General features: G+C 32.0%; 1 protein-coding gene across 1 annotated transcript in view; it reads left to right on the top strand.

Moving 5' to 3' along the window:
* Positions 1-14,069, top strand: part of grin3ba (glutamate receptor, ionotropic, N-methyl-D-aspartate 3Ba) — a 346,977-nt gene that overhangs the window by 280,486 nt on the left and 52,422 nt on the right. Inside the window, exon 8 of the mRNA XM_062040942.1 lies at positions 5,782-5,897. Within this exon, the coding sequence (XP_061896926.1) occupies positions 5,782-5,897 (116 nt within the window). The remainder of the gene's footprint in view (positions 1-5,781; positions 5,898-14,069) is intronic.

Consider the following 14,069-nt stretch of genomic DNA (forward strand, 5'->3'; position numbering starts at 1 on the left):
ATATATATATGTTTTTGGTTTTTTTTATATATATATATTTATATGTATATATATATATATATATATATATATATATTATATATATATATATATATATATATATATATACATATATATATATTTATATATATATATATATATATATATATATATATATATATATATATATATATATATATATATATTATATATATATATATATATATACATATATATATATATTTATATATATATATATATATATATATATATATATATATATATATATATATATATATATATATATATATATATATATATATATATATATATATACATATATATATATATATATATATATATATATATATATATATATATATATATATATATATATATATATATGTATGTGTGGGAAAAAAATCACAAGACTATTTCATCTCTACAGGCCTGTTTCATGAGGGGTTTCCTCAATCCTCAGGAGATTTTATATATATATATATATATATATATATATATATATATATATATATATGAAATAGGTTGGCAAGTATGGCAGTAACGCATAATGTAGTAACGGTAACTGAGTTACTGAATATAAAAAATAACACGTTAGACTACTTGTTACCGTCCCAACACTGCCTATTGATACCTGTTTTTTGTGTAATTGGGATCTGCATAAGTCCCGAAAATGTGAAATCAAACCATGGAGACCTTCCATCATACTTCCATTTGGATTTTGCACAATTTCCGACGGTTTTTTCCCAGTTGTGACGTCAGCGCATTACCCATATATGGTAAAGGCTTACCCGTTGTAGTCCAACGTCGTAGTCCGTAAGCTCCTTCTTTTTCCCTGACCTCTTGTTGTGGGGCAGACTGGCTCGTACATGCACATGTACCCTCCGCTGTTGCCATTCCCAATACAAAGTAGCGCTCCAGAGCTTAGTAGTTCTACCTTACTGTGTATATGTCGGGTAGTCTCCATGAAACTACAACATGGCCGACGATAAGAAGATGCTGTCAAAGTGGAGGCACGTAAATAAAACTGCCCACCAAACGGCACATCCTAAAGAAACGGTCAGAAAGATGATGTATCTGGCGTTCTAGAAAATAGAGTCTTATATGCGTATTAAGGCAGTAGTAATTTGTAATGTTGTGTTTACAAACACACCTCCTTGTTGACGTGTAACACCCGGCGTCTGCCGTGTTTGTGACACTTAAATCCGCTTTGTGGCGAGAGGACCGCTCTATAATTAGAGGTCAATTAGGTTCACGCGGATCAATGGAAGAGAAGAGTCCTTTGCAGTGTGTGCAGAAGAAGAAAAGAAAGCCCTATCAGTCTGCCACAGAGGCTGTCGGCTTAGTTTAATGATATACGTGTTTACACGTCCCACAATGCACTCTTCACATCCACTCCGGCTGGCAACGTCCGAAGTTCTTGCATGAGGGAGCTGGAACTGTCTGACATGGCCGTCTAACAACCTAGGATGTGTGTGTGTGTGTGTGTGTGTGTGTGTGTGTGTGTGTGTGTGTGTGTGTGTGTGTGTGTGTGTGTGTGTGTGTGTGTGTGTGTGTGTGTGTGTGTGTGTGTGTGTGTGTGTGTGTGTGTGTGTGTGTGTGTGTGTGTGTGTGTGTGTCATCGCTCAGTTTACACAGTCACCTTTAGGTTACCTCTGACGGTATGGGGACAAAAAAACAGGGCCCCTAAAGGGAAACCTTTTTAAATCATTTAAAAAGGTGAAATAACTGATAATATGTGTCTGTATTCTAGTTTCTTCAAAATAGCCACCCTTTGCTCTGACTACTGCTTTGCACACTCCTGGCATTCTCTCCATGGGCTTCAAGGCGTAGTCACCTGAGATGGTTTCCACTTCACAGGTGTGCTTGAAGCTCATGGAGAGAATGCCAAGAGTGTGCATATATATATACAGTGTTTCCCATAAACTGCCAAGATACCTGTGGCGGTGGGGGCGTGGGCTATGGGCGTGGTCACCATGACGTCATCGAGTAATTTGCATAATTTACTACAACGATATGATTTTCTCTAAAAAGGCTCAAAAATGTATACTTACTAATTAATAATAAGTTTTGTTTTATCCATCCATTTTACAATATAATTACAATACTTTATGTACATATTTATATACAGATTTGAACAATAAGTTATTCACTGAAATATATTCATTAATTGTGGTTCTTACAAAAAATACATCTTATAAAATATAAAAGATAAAATGTCTCTTAAAGCTCCGCCCCTTTAATTAGTGCATACTAAATCATTTAACTTTAGCCTACTACTACAAGCATATTATTTACCAGCAACATAAAGTGAAACAGAGGCAGAGGTGTCCTGCCACAGTCAGTAACAAATAAACAGAAAACAGTAGTGGTCAAATACAAATAAGGCAACAAGAGAAGTATCCTACACTTCTCTTTTGTAAAGTACATCTGAACAGCCTATATGGGCATCTACATCAACTATATGATTTGCCTGAGAAGCTGGACAGGACAAAAACAAAAAACACAAAAAAACAAAAATGTTGTATTTTTTTATTTGTGGCGGACGTAATTCCTTCGTGGCGGGCCGCCACAAATAAATGAATGTGTGGGAAACACTGTATACTGTGTATATATATATATATATATATATATATATATATATATATATATATATATATATATATATATATATATATATATATATATATATATATATATATATATTATATATATATATATATATTTGAAATATATATATATATATATATATATATATATATATATATATATATATATATATATATATATATATATATATTAGGGATGTCCGATAATGGCTTTTTTGCCGATATCCAAAATTCCTATATTGTCCAACTCTTGATTACCGATACCGATATCAACCGATACTGATATATACAGTTGTGGAATTAACACATTATTATGCCTAATTTGGACAACCAGTTATGGTGAAGATAAGGTAATTTAAAAAAATAAATAAATAAATAAAATAAGATAAATAAATTAAAAACATTTTCTTGAATAAAAAAAGAAAGTACAACAATATAAAAACAGTTACATAGAAACTAGTAATGAATGAAAATGAGTAAAATTGACTGTTAAAGGTTAGTACTATTAGTGGAGCAGCAGCACGCACAATCATGTGTGCTTACGGACTGTATCCTTTGCAGACTGTATTGATATATATTGATATATAATGTAGGAAGCAGAATATTAATAACAGAAAGAAACAACCCTTTTGTGTGAATGAGTGTAAATGGAGGAGGGAGGTTTTTTGGGTTGGTGCACTAATTGTAAGTGTATCTTGTGTTTTTTATGTGGATTTAATAAAAAAAAAAATAAAAATAAAAAATAAAAAACGATAATTAAAAAAAAACGATACCGATAATTTCTGATATTACATTTTACAGCATTTATTGGCCGATAAAATGTGTGTGTGTGTGTGTGTGTTTTTGTGTGTGTTCTGGCAATGGGGACATCGCTCTGTTTACACAGTCACCTTTAGGGGACCTCTGATGGTATGGGGACAAAAAAACAGGTCCCCTAAAGCAGTGGTCCCCAACCACCGGGCCGCGACCCGGTACTGCTCTGTGGACCGATTGGTACACAAGAAATTACTTTTTTTTTTTTTAAATTTTAAAAAATTAAAAAATATATATATATTTTTTTTTTATTAAATCAACATAAAAAACACAATATATACATTATATATCAATATAGATCAATACAGTCTGCAGGGATACAGTCCGTAAGCACACATGATTGTATTTCTTTGTGGAAAAAAAAAATAAATAAAATAAAATTTCAAGCGTTGACCGATCCGCAGCTACAAAAAGGTTGGGGACCACTGCCCTAAAGGGAAATCCTTTTTAAATGATAGTCAGATCCATTCTGAAGATGCCTAAGTGATTTTTGTTTTTGTTCTTTAGGCTGACATTTTCATACAGCATGATTATAAAACATGAATACCCTAAAGCAGGGGTCATCAACCTTTTTGAAAGCAAGAGCTACTTCTTGGGTAGTGATTAATGTGAAGGGCTACCAGTTTGATACACACTTAAATAAATTGCCAGAAATAGCCAATTTGCTCAATTTACCTTTAACTCTATGTTATTATTAATAATTAATGATATTTACACTTAATTGAACGGTTTAAAAGAGGAGAAAACACAAAAAATGACAATTACATTTTGAAACATAGTTTATCTTCAATTTCGACTCTTTAAAATTCAAAATTCAACCGAAAAAAATAAAATAAAAACGATCTAATTCGAATCGTTTTGAAAAAATTAAAAAAAAATTTTTATGGAACATCATTAGTAATTTTTCCTGATAAAGATTAATTTTAGAATTTTGATGACATGTTTTAAATAGGTTAAAATCCAATCTGCACTTTGTTAGAATATATAACAAATTGGACCAAGCTATATTTCTAACAAAGACAAATCATTATTTCTTCTAGATTTTCCAGAACAAACATTTTTCAAAGAAATTCAAAAGACTTTGAAATAAGATTCAAATTTGATTCTGCAGATTTTCTAGATTTGCCAGAATATATATATATATATATATTTTTTTTTTTATTTTAATCATAATAAGTTTGAAGAAATATTTCACAAATATTCTTCGTCGAAAAAACAGAAGCTAAAATTAAGAATTAAATTAAAATGTATTTATTATTCTTTACAATAAAAAATAAATGTACTCCAACATTGATTTAAATTGTCAGGAAAGAAGAGGAAGGAATTTAAAAGGTAAAAAGGTATATGTGTTTAAAAATCCTAAAATCATTTTTAAGGTTGTATTTTTTTCTCTACAATTGTCTTCCTGAAAGTTATAAGAAGCAAAATAAAAAAAATAATAATGAATTTATTCAAACAAGTGAAGACTAAGTCTTTAAAATATTTTCTTGGATTTTCAAATTCTATTTGAGTTTTGTCTCTCATAGAATTAAAAATGTCGGGCAAAGTGAGACCAGCTTGCTAGTAAATAAATACAATTTAAAAAATAGAGGCAGCTCACTGTTAAGTGCTGCTATTTGAGCTATTTTTAGAACAGGCTAGCGGGCTACTCATCTGGTCCTTACGGGCTACCTGGTGCCCGCGGGCACCGCGTTGGTGACCCCTGCCCTAAAGTATGATTCTCATTCAGAATGTTCCATCCTTCTACATATGCTAGTTGGAGTGGCAGACAACTTCATGACTGCTAAATAGCAGTTGTCAGTAATGTCACAGAAGATGCAGGATTTGCTTCAACATTGAAGTGGTGAAACTTCCTATAAGAGGACAGCTGTAGTGATGTATTCTGAACATCATAAGTTCATTTGAACTTTTTTTTTTTTTTTTAATTGGTCCTCAGTAGTCACGTACAAATTTGTGTGAATTATGCAAAATTATTTAAATTTGGTCCCCATGAACCATATGAACTCTTTTTCCCCAAGAATGATCAGCAAATGACTTCATCAATCCAGAGATTTAAAGACGTGTATGGGAGAGGAAAAAAAAGAAAAGAAAAAAAAAAAAAAAAAAAAAGGGAAAAAAAAAAAAAAAAAAAATTTTTTAAAAGGTATGAGCTAACTGGGCAGTAGACATTTTACCTAATTTTTTTATGCCTGCACAACCTGTAGAAAGGCTGGTCCCCACAAGTCATGATCAAAAACTTGCTCCCCATTCCAAATGATAACCAGTATGTGTGTGTGTGTGTGTGTGTGTGTGTGTGTGTGTGTGTGTGTGTGTGTGTGTGTGTGTGTGTGTGTGTGTGTGTGTGTGTGCGTGCGTGGTGAAGGACAGATCCCCCGATGTTAGACGCCTTCATCATGGACAAGGCCCTGCTGGATTTCGAGGTGTCCATCGATGCAGACTGCAAGCTGCTCACGGTGGGCAAGCCGTTTGCCATTGAAGGTGCTCACGCAAACACACAAACACAAACACACAACACACAAACTTTGTATTCGTGGCGTTTATTCGGACGTCATGACATTGCTGTGGGTTTCACACTTAAATAAGGCAAACGTTGCCTTGTCGCCGTCTTTTTGACAAATTGTGGTTTTTATTGGTCATTTATAAATAAACTTACAGTCCACATTGATTATTTTTGATATAATTAATCATAATTCATGTGCGATGTCAGGTTCAAACACTGATGACATGTATTAAACAGGACAAGAGGCAAAGAATCAAACAGAGACAGAATGAAATTTGGCTCAATTTGAGGAGAGACGCTCGGACACTGTACCCTTGCACAGTCTCTCAGCACGCTCTGGCCAAAGATTGTACGCGTCCTCCTTTACTTGGGCTTCCCCTGACCACGTGGCAACAGCTGTTTCCAAAGGGACGTGGGTCGTAAACAGCGTTGCCTTTGGTTACAGAACAGTTCAAAAGAAAAGGTCGTAAACACTTCACAGAAAAGGTCGTAAAACAGTTCAAAGAAAGGTTCGTAAAAGACTTCAAAAAAGAGGTTCGTAAAGGAGTTTGAGAGAGCGGTGTGTGGAACTTGGGCAGATCCTGCCTTCTCTCCGCTTTGTAGTCCTTGGGTTAGAACAATATCTTTCTGTTGATTACAATACAAGAAAGAAAACCGAACACCTTCATGTTGCTTCCCCCCTACACAGTGGAGTTTTACAAGCCTTCTTCTTGGTAGGTTCAAAGGCATGTTTTTGCTTCTCGCTGCGAACTCATTCAAACACAAAGTTTTTGTGATAACTTACATAAAACTATTCTAACATGCAGTGTTCTCTTCAAGTACGCAGTATAGCAATAAAATGTACACATTCAAATACAAATATTGCACCCCAAACTACGGCCCGCGGGTCAAATCCCGCCGTCAGCATCCACAATCTGGCCCATGTGACGTCCTAAATCCGATTTTTTTTTGTTCTTGTTGTCTTGTTTGTACAAAACCCGAAACCAGTGAAGTTGTCACGTTGTGTAAACTGTAAATAAAAACAGAATGCAATGATGTGCAAATCCTTTTCAACTTATATTCAATTAAATACGCTGCAAAGACAAGATATTTCATGTTCAAACTGAGAAACCGGCGGCGCTTCTGGGTGTTGTTGATAAATGGCTGTGGCTTTGCATAGGAGAGTTTTAACTTGCACTTACAGATGTAGCGACCAACTGTAGTTACTGACAGTGGGTTTCTGAAGTGTTCCCGAGCCCATGTGGTGATATCCTTTACACACCGATGTGGCTTTTTGATGCCTGAGGGATCCAAGGTGTGTAATATCATGGCTTACGTGCAGTGATTTCTCCACATACTCTCAACCTTTTGATGATATTACGGAGTGTAGATGGTGAAATCCCTAAATTCCTCGTTGAGAAATGTTGTTCTTCAACAATTTGCTCAGGCATTTGTTAACAAGTGGTGACCCTCGCCCCGTCCTTGTTTGTGAACGACTGAGCATTTCACGGAAGCTGCTTTTATACCCAATCATGGCACCCACCTGTTCCCAATTGGCCTGTTCACCTGTGGGATGTTCCAAATAAGTCTTTGATGAGCATTCCCTTTAACTTTCTCACTCTTTTTTGCCACTTGTGCCAGCTTTTTTTTTGAAACATTCCAAATGAGCTAATATTTGTAAAAAAATACCAAAGTTTCTCAGTGTGAACAGGAAATATTTTGTCTTTGCAGTCTATTCAATTGAATATAAGTTGAAAAGGATTTGTTGTATTCTCTTTTTATTTAGCATTTACACAAGTTCACTGCTTTTGGGCTTTGTATTTGACTTTATTAAATGTTTGGATAATATTTTGTGTTTGGCGCAGCTGGACTGGGGCAGGATGGGATAGAAAGAGGAAATAAAAAAAGAAGACAAGAAGGACAAATTGTGGGGAGAAGACAAAAAATAAATAAAAATAGACAGGATCCCTGTACTAGACAATGTAAAAGGGTAAATAGAATTACATACAGTGTTGAACAAATATTTACAATATTTATTTTAATAATATTACACATACAAGTTGAAATGTTAAATATTTTAAAATATATATATATATTTTTACATTTTCCATTATTGTCCCAAATTGTTTTATATTTGAATCATCAATATTTATTTATAGATATGTATTAATTTTAGGATCTAAATAAGTTTATTTAGATCCCCCCCCCCCTCTTCCCCCCATACTGACTGCACAAATTGTGGTGTATTTATTTATCTAGATCATTCCACACAGCACTCTTAGCCGGCTAATCTCTGTCCTTCCTCTTGTTAAGTGCCTTACGTTATTGCCTATTTATTACTGTCTTTCTTTTTCGCCTATTTATTATTTATTACTGTTTTTCTTATTACTTGCCGGGACCTGAGTCCAAATGTCGTACCGTACATGTGCAAATGTGTACGCTATGACAAACAAAGCTGCTTTTTTGAATCCTCGAATAATTTCAATTGGATTGATTAATGGGATCAGATTATGAATAGAATAATAATTGTATTAATGTAGATTATATATATATATATATATATATATATATATATATATATATATATATATATATGTTAACGATCTGAGCCGAGGATGTCGTTGTGGCTTGTGCAGCCCTTTGAGACACTTGTGATTAATGGCTATATAAATAAACTTTGATTTATTGATGGAACTTTGAATGATTATAATAAGTAAATATTATATTTATAGTTTTTTAAATTTAATTTTATAAATATATCTAAAAGTAAATGAATTAACATCATATATACAAACATATATATATATATATATATATATATATATATATATATATATATATATATATATATATGTATGTATGTATGTATGTATGTATGTATGTATGTATGTATGTATGTATGTATATATATATATATATATATATATATATATATATATATATATATATATATATATATATATATATATATATATATATATATATATATATATATATATACATACATACATACATACATACATATGTTTGTATGTATATGTATATATAAATACATTTGGATGTATATATATGTATATTTAATATATGTATGTATGTATGTATGTATATATAATGTATGTATATATATATACATATGTACATACATATATATATATATATATATATATATATATATATATATATATATATATATATATATATATATATATATATATATATATATATATATATATATATATCCATCAATCCATTTTCTACCGCTTGTCCCGTTCGGGGTCGTGGGGGGTGCTGGAGCCTATCTCAGCTACAATCGGGCATCGGGCGGAAGGCAGGGTACACCCTGGACATATATATACTGTACATATATATATATATATATATATATATATATATATATATATATATATATATATATATATATATATATATATATATATATATATATATATATATTTTTTTTTTTTTTTTTTTTTTTTTTTTTTAACATAAGTGTAGATAGAACATGTTAAAACAGAAAATAAGCAGATATTAACAGTAAATAAACAAGTGGATTAATAATCCATTTTTACAGTTTGTCCCTCATAATGTGTACAAAATAATAGGTGTATAAATGACACAATATGTTACCGCATACGTCAGCAGACTAATTAGGAGTCTTTGTTTGTTTACTTACTACTAAAAGACAAGTTGTCTAGTATGTTCAACATTTTATTTAAGGACTAAATTGTTGTTTGATTGCAATAATAAACATAAGTTTAATGTACCATAAGATTTTAATACCGGGGTCGAGCGGAATATTCTTGAGTTCAGGAAAAAACACGGAGACTATTTCATAAATAGCCTCCGTGTTTTTACTTGATCTAATGAATATATGTATATATATTTTTTTATTTTATTTTATTTATTTTTATTGTATTTTTTTTTTTTTTTTTAACCAGGCTGTTCCAAAATGTAAATACTCCACTGTAGTCAAAAATAAATGCTGCTTCAAATAACATCAATATTAATACATTATATAATATTAAACCTTAAGAGCCGGTGAGCAGGTGTACCTAATGGCATGGCCGCCAGCCAATGCTAATAAAAAAAAAAAATATGGCTTCTGATTAGCAGACAATCCCTCACATACTGTACCTTTTTTACGAGAATTTCACAAGATACGGGCAACCTTCTAGCGTGTTCTCTGCCGTGAGTGAGTGATGATCCATAGCAACGCAGCGCCATAACCAGGCAGAACATGTTTCCAAATATCATATGCAATAAGAGCATCTATGACCGTATGGAAAGATTTATATCTCTCTAGATAATATATAACACCCCACAATGTGGGTCGCTGCCTTACACACACACACACACACACACACACACACACACACACACACACACTGTACTTTACCTGCACATTATTCCTGGCAGTGTTGCGTTATGAAGCCACAGGCTGTCTTATGTTACACCATGACGTATGTGCACACACACACACACACACACACACACACACACACGCACACATAGTGGTGTGTGTGCGTGTGCATGAGTGACGTGTGAAAGCAGTGATTCACCGCATGAACTTGCACTGCGGGCTAAAAAGTACGCCTGCATCTATTATTTATCACAAAGTGCAGTCCGGAACGTGGACGCACAAATCACACTAACAACACACACATCACCTCTGCTTTGTGGCGCACAACAACACGACTTCTCCTTCTGGCTGCCTGCACCATCGCTGACAGACAGACAGACAATATGCTTCGTTGTTATTTATGCTAATTGTGCCTTTTCGAGCCTCGGGGGCTAAAAGGCCCAAAATAAATCATGTTTTGCTTCTGATGAATGTTTCATCCGGGGATCATTTTTCATTTGCACACTTCACTTTGTGGCCCTTTTACCTCGTTAGGAACCTTATTGGGTGACACTGAAATGATCATTCTTCATTAAAATAGAAGACACTGCCATATTTCTAATGATTCAAATAATAGATTAGAATAACAAGGCTTTATTTGTCTTCTTAATTGGTCTGACAAAGATGAGTCATCTTATAGGCGAGGTTGTCTTATACTCACGTTAATAAGTTGCACTAAAGCAGGGGTCACCAACCTTTTTGAAACCAAGAGCTACTTGGTAAGAAGGATGCTGAGTAAGAAGGATCACCAGGACAGAATAGGAATATCACCAAATTTTACTGAAATTTCAGGAGAACAACCTAGACCAGGGGTCACCAACCTTTTTGAAACCAAGAGCTACTTTTTGGGTAGTGATTAATGCGAAGGGCTACCAGTTTGATACACACTTAAATAAATTGCCAGAAATAGCCAATTTGCTCAATTTACCTTTAACTCTATGTTGTTATTAATAATTAATGATATTTACACTTAATTGAACGGTTTAAAAGAGGAGAAAACACGGAAAAAAAATGACAATTCAATTTTGAAACATAGTTTATCTTCAATTTCGACTCTTTAAAATTCCAAATTCAACCGAAAAAAAGAAGAGAAAAACTAGCTAACTCGAAATTTTTTGAAAAAATTTAAAAAATTATTTACGGAACATCATTAGTAATTTTTCCTGATTAAGATTAATTTTAGTATTTTGATGACATGTTTTAAATAGGTTAAAATCCAATCTGCACTTTGTTAGAATATATAACAAATTGGACCAAGCTATATTTCTAACAAAGACAAATCATTATTTCTTCTAGATTTTCCAGAACAAAAATTTTAAAAAAAATTCAAAAGACTTTGAAATAAGATTTAAATTTGATTCTACAGATTTTCTAGATTTGCCAGAATATTTTTTTTGAATTTTAATCATAATAAGTTTAAAGAAATATTTCACAAATATTCTTCGCTGAAAAAACAGAAGCTAAAATGAAGAATTAAATTAAAATGTATTTATTATTCTTTACAATAATAAAAAAAAAATGTACTTGAACATTGATTTAAATTGTCAGGAAAGAAGAAGAAGGAATTTAAAAGGTAAAAAGGTATATGTGTTTAAAAATCCTAAAATCATTTTCAAGTTTGGATTTTTTCTCTAAAATTGTCTTTCTGAAAGTTATAAGAAGCAAAGTAAAAACAATTAATTAATTTATTTAAACAAGTGAAGACCAAGTCTTTCAAATATTTTCTTGGATTTTCAAATTCTATTTGAGTTTTGTCTCTCTTAGAATTAAAAATGTCGGGCAAAGTGAGACCAGCTTGCTAGTAAATAAATAACATTTAAAAAATAGAGGCAGCTCACTGGTAAGTGCTGCTATTTGAGCTATTTTTAGAACAGGCCAGCGGGCTACTCATCTGGTCCTTACGGGCTACCTGGTGCCCGCGGGCACCGCGTTGGTGACCCCTGCACTAAAGTAAAAAAAAAAAATGATATACCATTATGGAAGTTATGGTAATACTACTTACCGTATTTTTCAGACTATAAGGCGCACTTAAAATCCTTTCACGTCCTCAAAACTCGACAATGCGCCTTATAACCCGGTGCGCCTAACGTACGGAATCATTTTGGTTGTGCTTACCGCCCTTGAAGCTATTGCATTTGGTACATGGTGTAATGATAAGTGTGACGATTTGATTCAGAATCGATTCTTGATTCAACGCGATCTGTGTTGTTATTTGGTATAATATCACAAAGCCCAAAAGCAGTGAAGTTGTCACGTTGTGTAAATGGTAAATAAAAAGAGAATACAACAAATCCTTTTCAACTTATATTCAATTGAATAGACTGCAAAGACAAGATATTTCATGTTCACACTGAGAAACTTCCATTTTTTTTGCAAATATCAGCTTTTTTCATACACAAATATGATCTTTATTTCTATATAAATCTTACCTGTTTCCATATATGAATATCACCTTTTTCCATATGTAAATATCAGCTTTTTCCATATGTAAATATCAGCTGTTTCCATATTCAAATATCAGCTTTTTTCCATAAATAAATGTCACCTTTTTCAATATATGAATATCACCTTTTTCCATATATAAATATCACTTTTTTTCATATATTAGACCAGCTTTTTGCATATACAAATATTAGTTTTTTACATATATGAATATCACCTTTTTCCATATTCAAATATCAGCTTTTTCCATAAATAAATGTCACCTTTTTCAATATATGAATATCACCTTTTTCCATTTTTAAGTATCACTTTTTTTCATATATAAGACCAGCTTTTTGCATATACAAATATCAGTTTTTTACATATATGAATATCACCTTTTTCCATATGTAAATATCAGCTCTTTCCATATGTAAATATCAGCTTTTTCCATATGTAAATATCAGCTGTTTCCATATTCAAATATCAGCTTTTTCCATAAATAAATGTCACCTTTTTCAATATATGAATATCACCTTTTCCCATATATAAATATCACTTTTTTTTTTTTCATATATAAGACCATCTTTTTGCATATACAAATATCAGCTTGTTACATATATGAATATCACCTTTTTCCATATGTAAATATCAGCTTTTTCCATATGTAAATATCACCTTTTTCCATATTCAAATATCAGCTTTTTCCATAAATAAATGTCACCTTTTTCAATATATGAATATCACCTTTTTCCATATATAAATATCACTTTTTTTCATATTTAAGACCAGCTTTTTGCATATACAAATATCAGTTTTTTACATATATGAATATCACCTTTTTCCATATGTAAATATCAGCTTTTTCCATATATAAATATCAGCTTTTTCCATATTCAAATATCAGCTTTTTCCATAAATAAATGTCACCTTTTTCAATATATGAATATCACCTTTTTCCCATATATAAATATCACTTTTTTTCATATATAAGACCAGCTTTTTGCATATACAAATATCAGCTTTTTACATATATGAATATCAGCTTTTTACATATATGAATATCACCTCTTTCCCATATATAAATATAACTATTTTCATATAAAATATCCGCTATTTCCATTAACAAAAATCTGCTTTTTTCATATATAAATATCACCTTTTTTAAACTGGAAAACGTTGTTATTTTTTGCAAATATTAGCTCATTTGGAATTGGATGCCTGCAACATGTTTCAAAAAAGCTGGCACAAGTGGCAAAAAAGAGTCAGAAAGTTGAGGGAATGCTCATCAAAGACTTATTTGGAACATCCCACAGGTGAACAGGCTAATTGGGAACAGGTGGGTGCCATG

Source organism: Entelurus aequoreus, linkage group LG03, assembly GCF_033978785.1.
Source record: "Entelurus aequoreus isolate RoL-2023_Sb linkage group LG03, RoL_Eaeq_v1.1, whole genome shotgun sequence".
In the NCBI taxonomy this organism is placed as follows: domain Eukaryota; kingdom Metazoa; phylum Chordata; class Actinopteri; order Syngnathiformes; family Syngnathidae; genus Entelurus; species Entelurus aequoreus.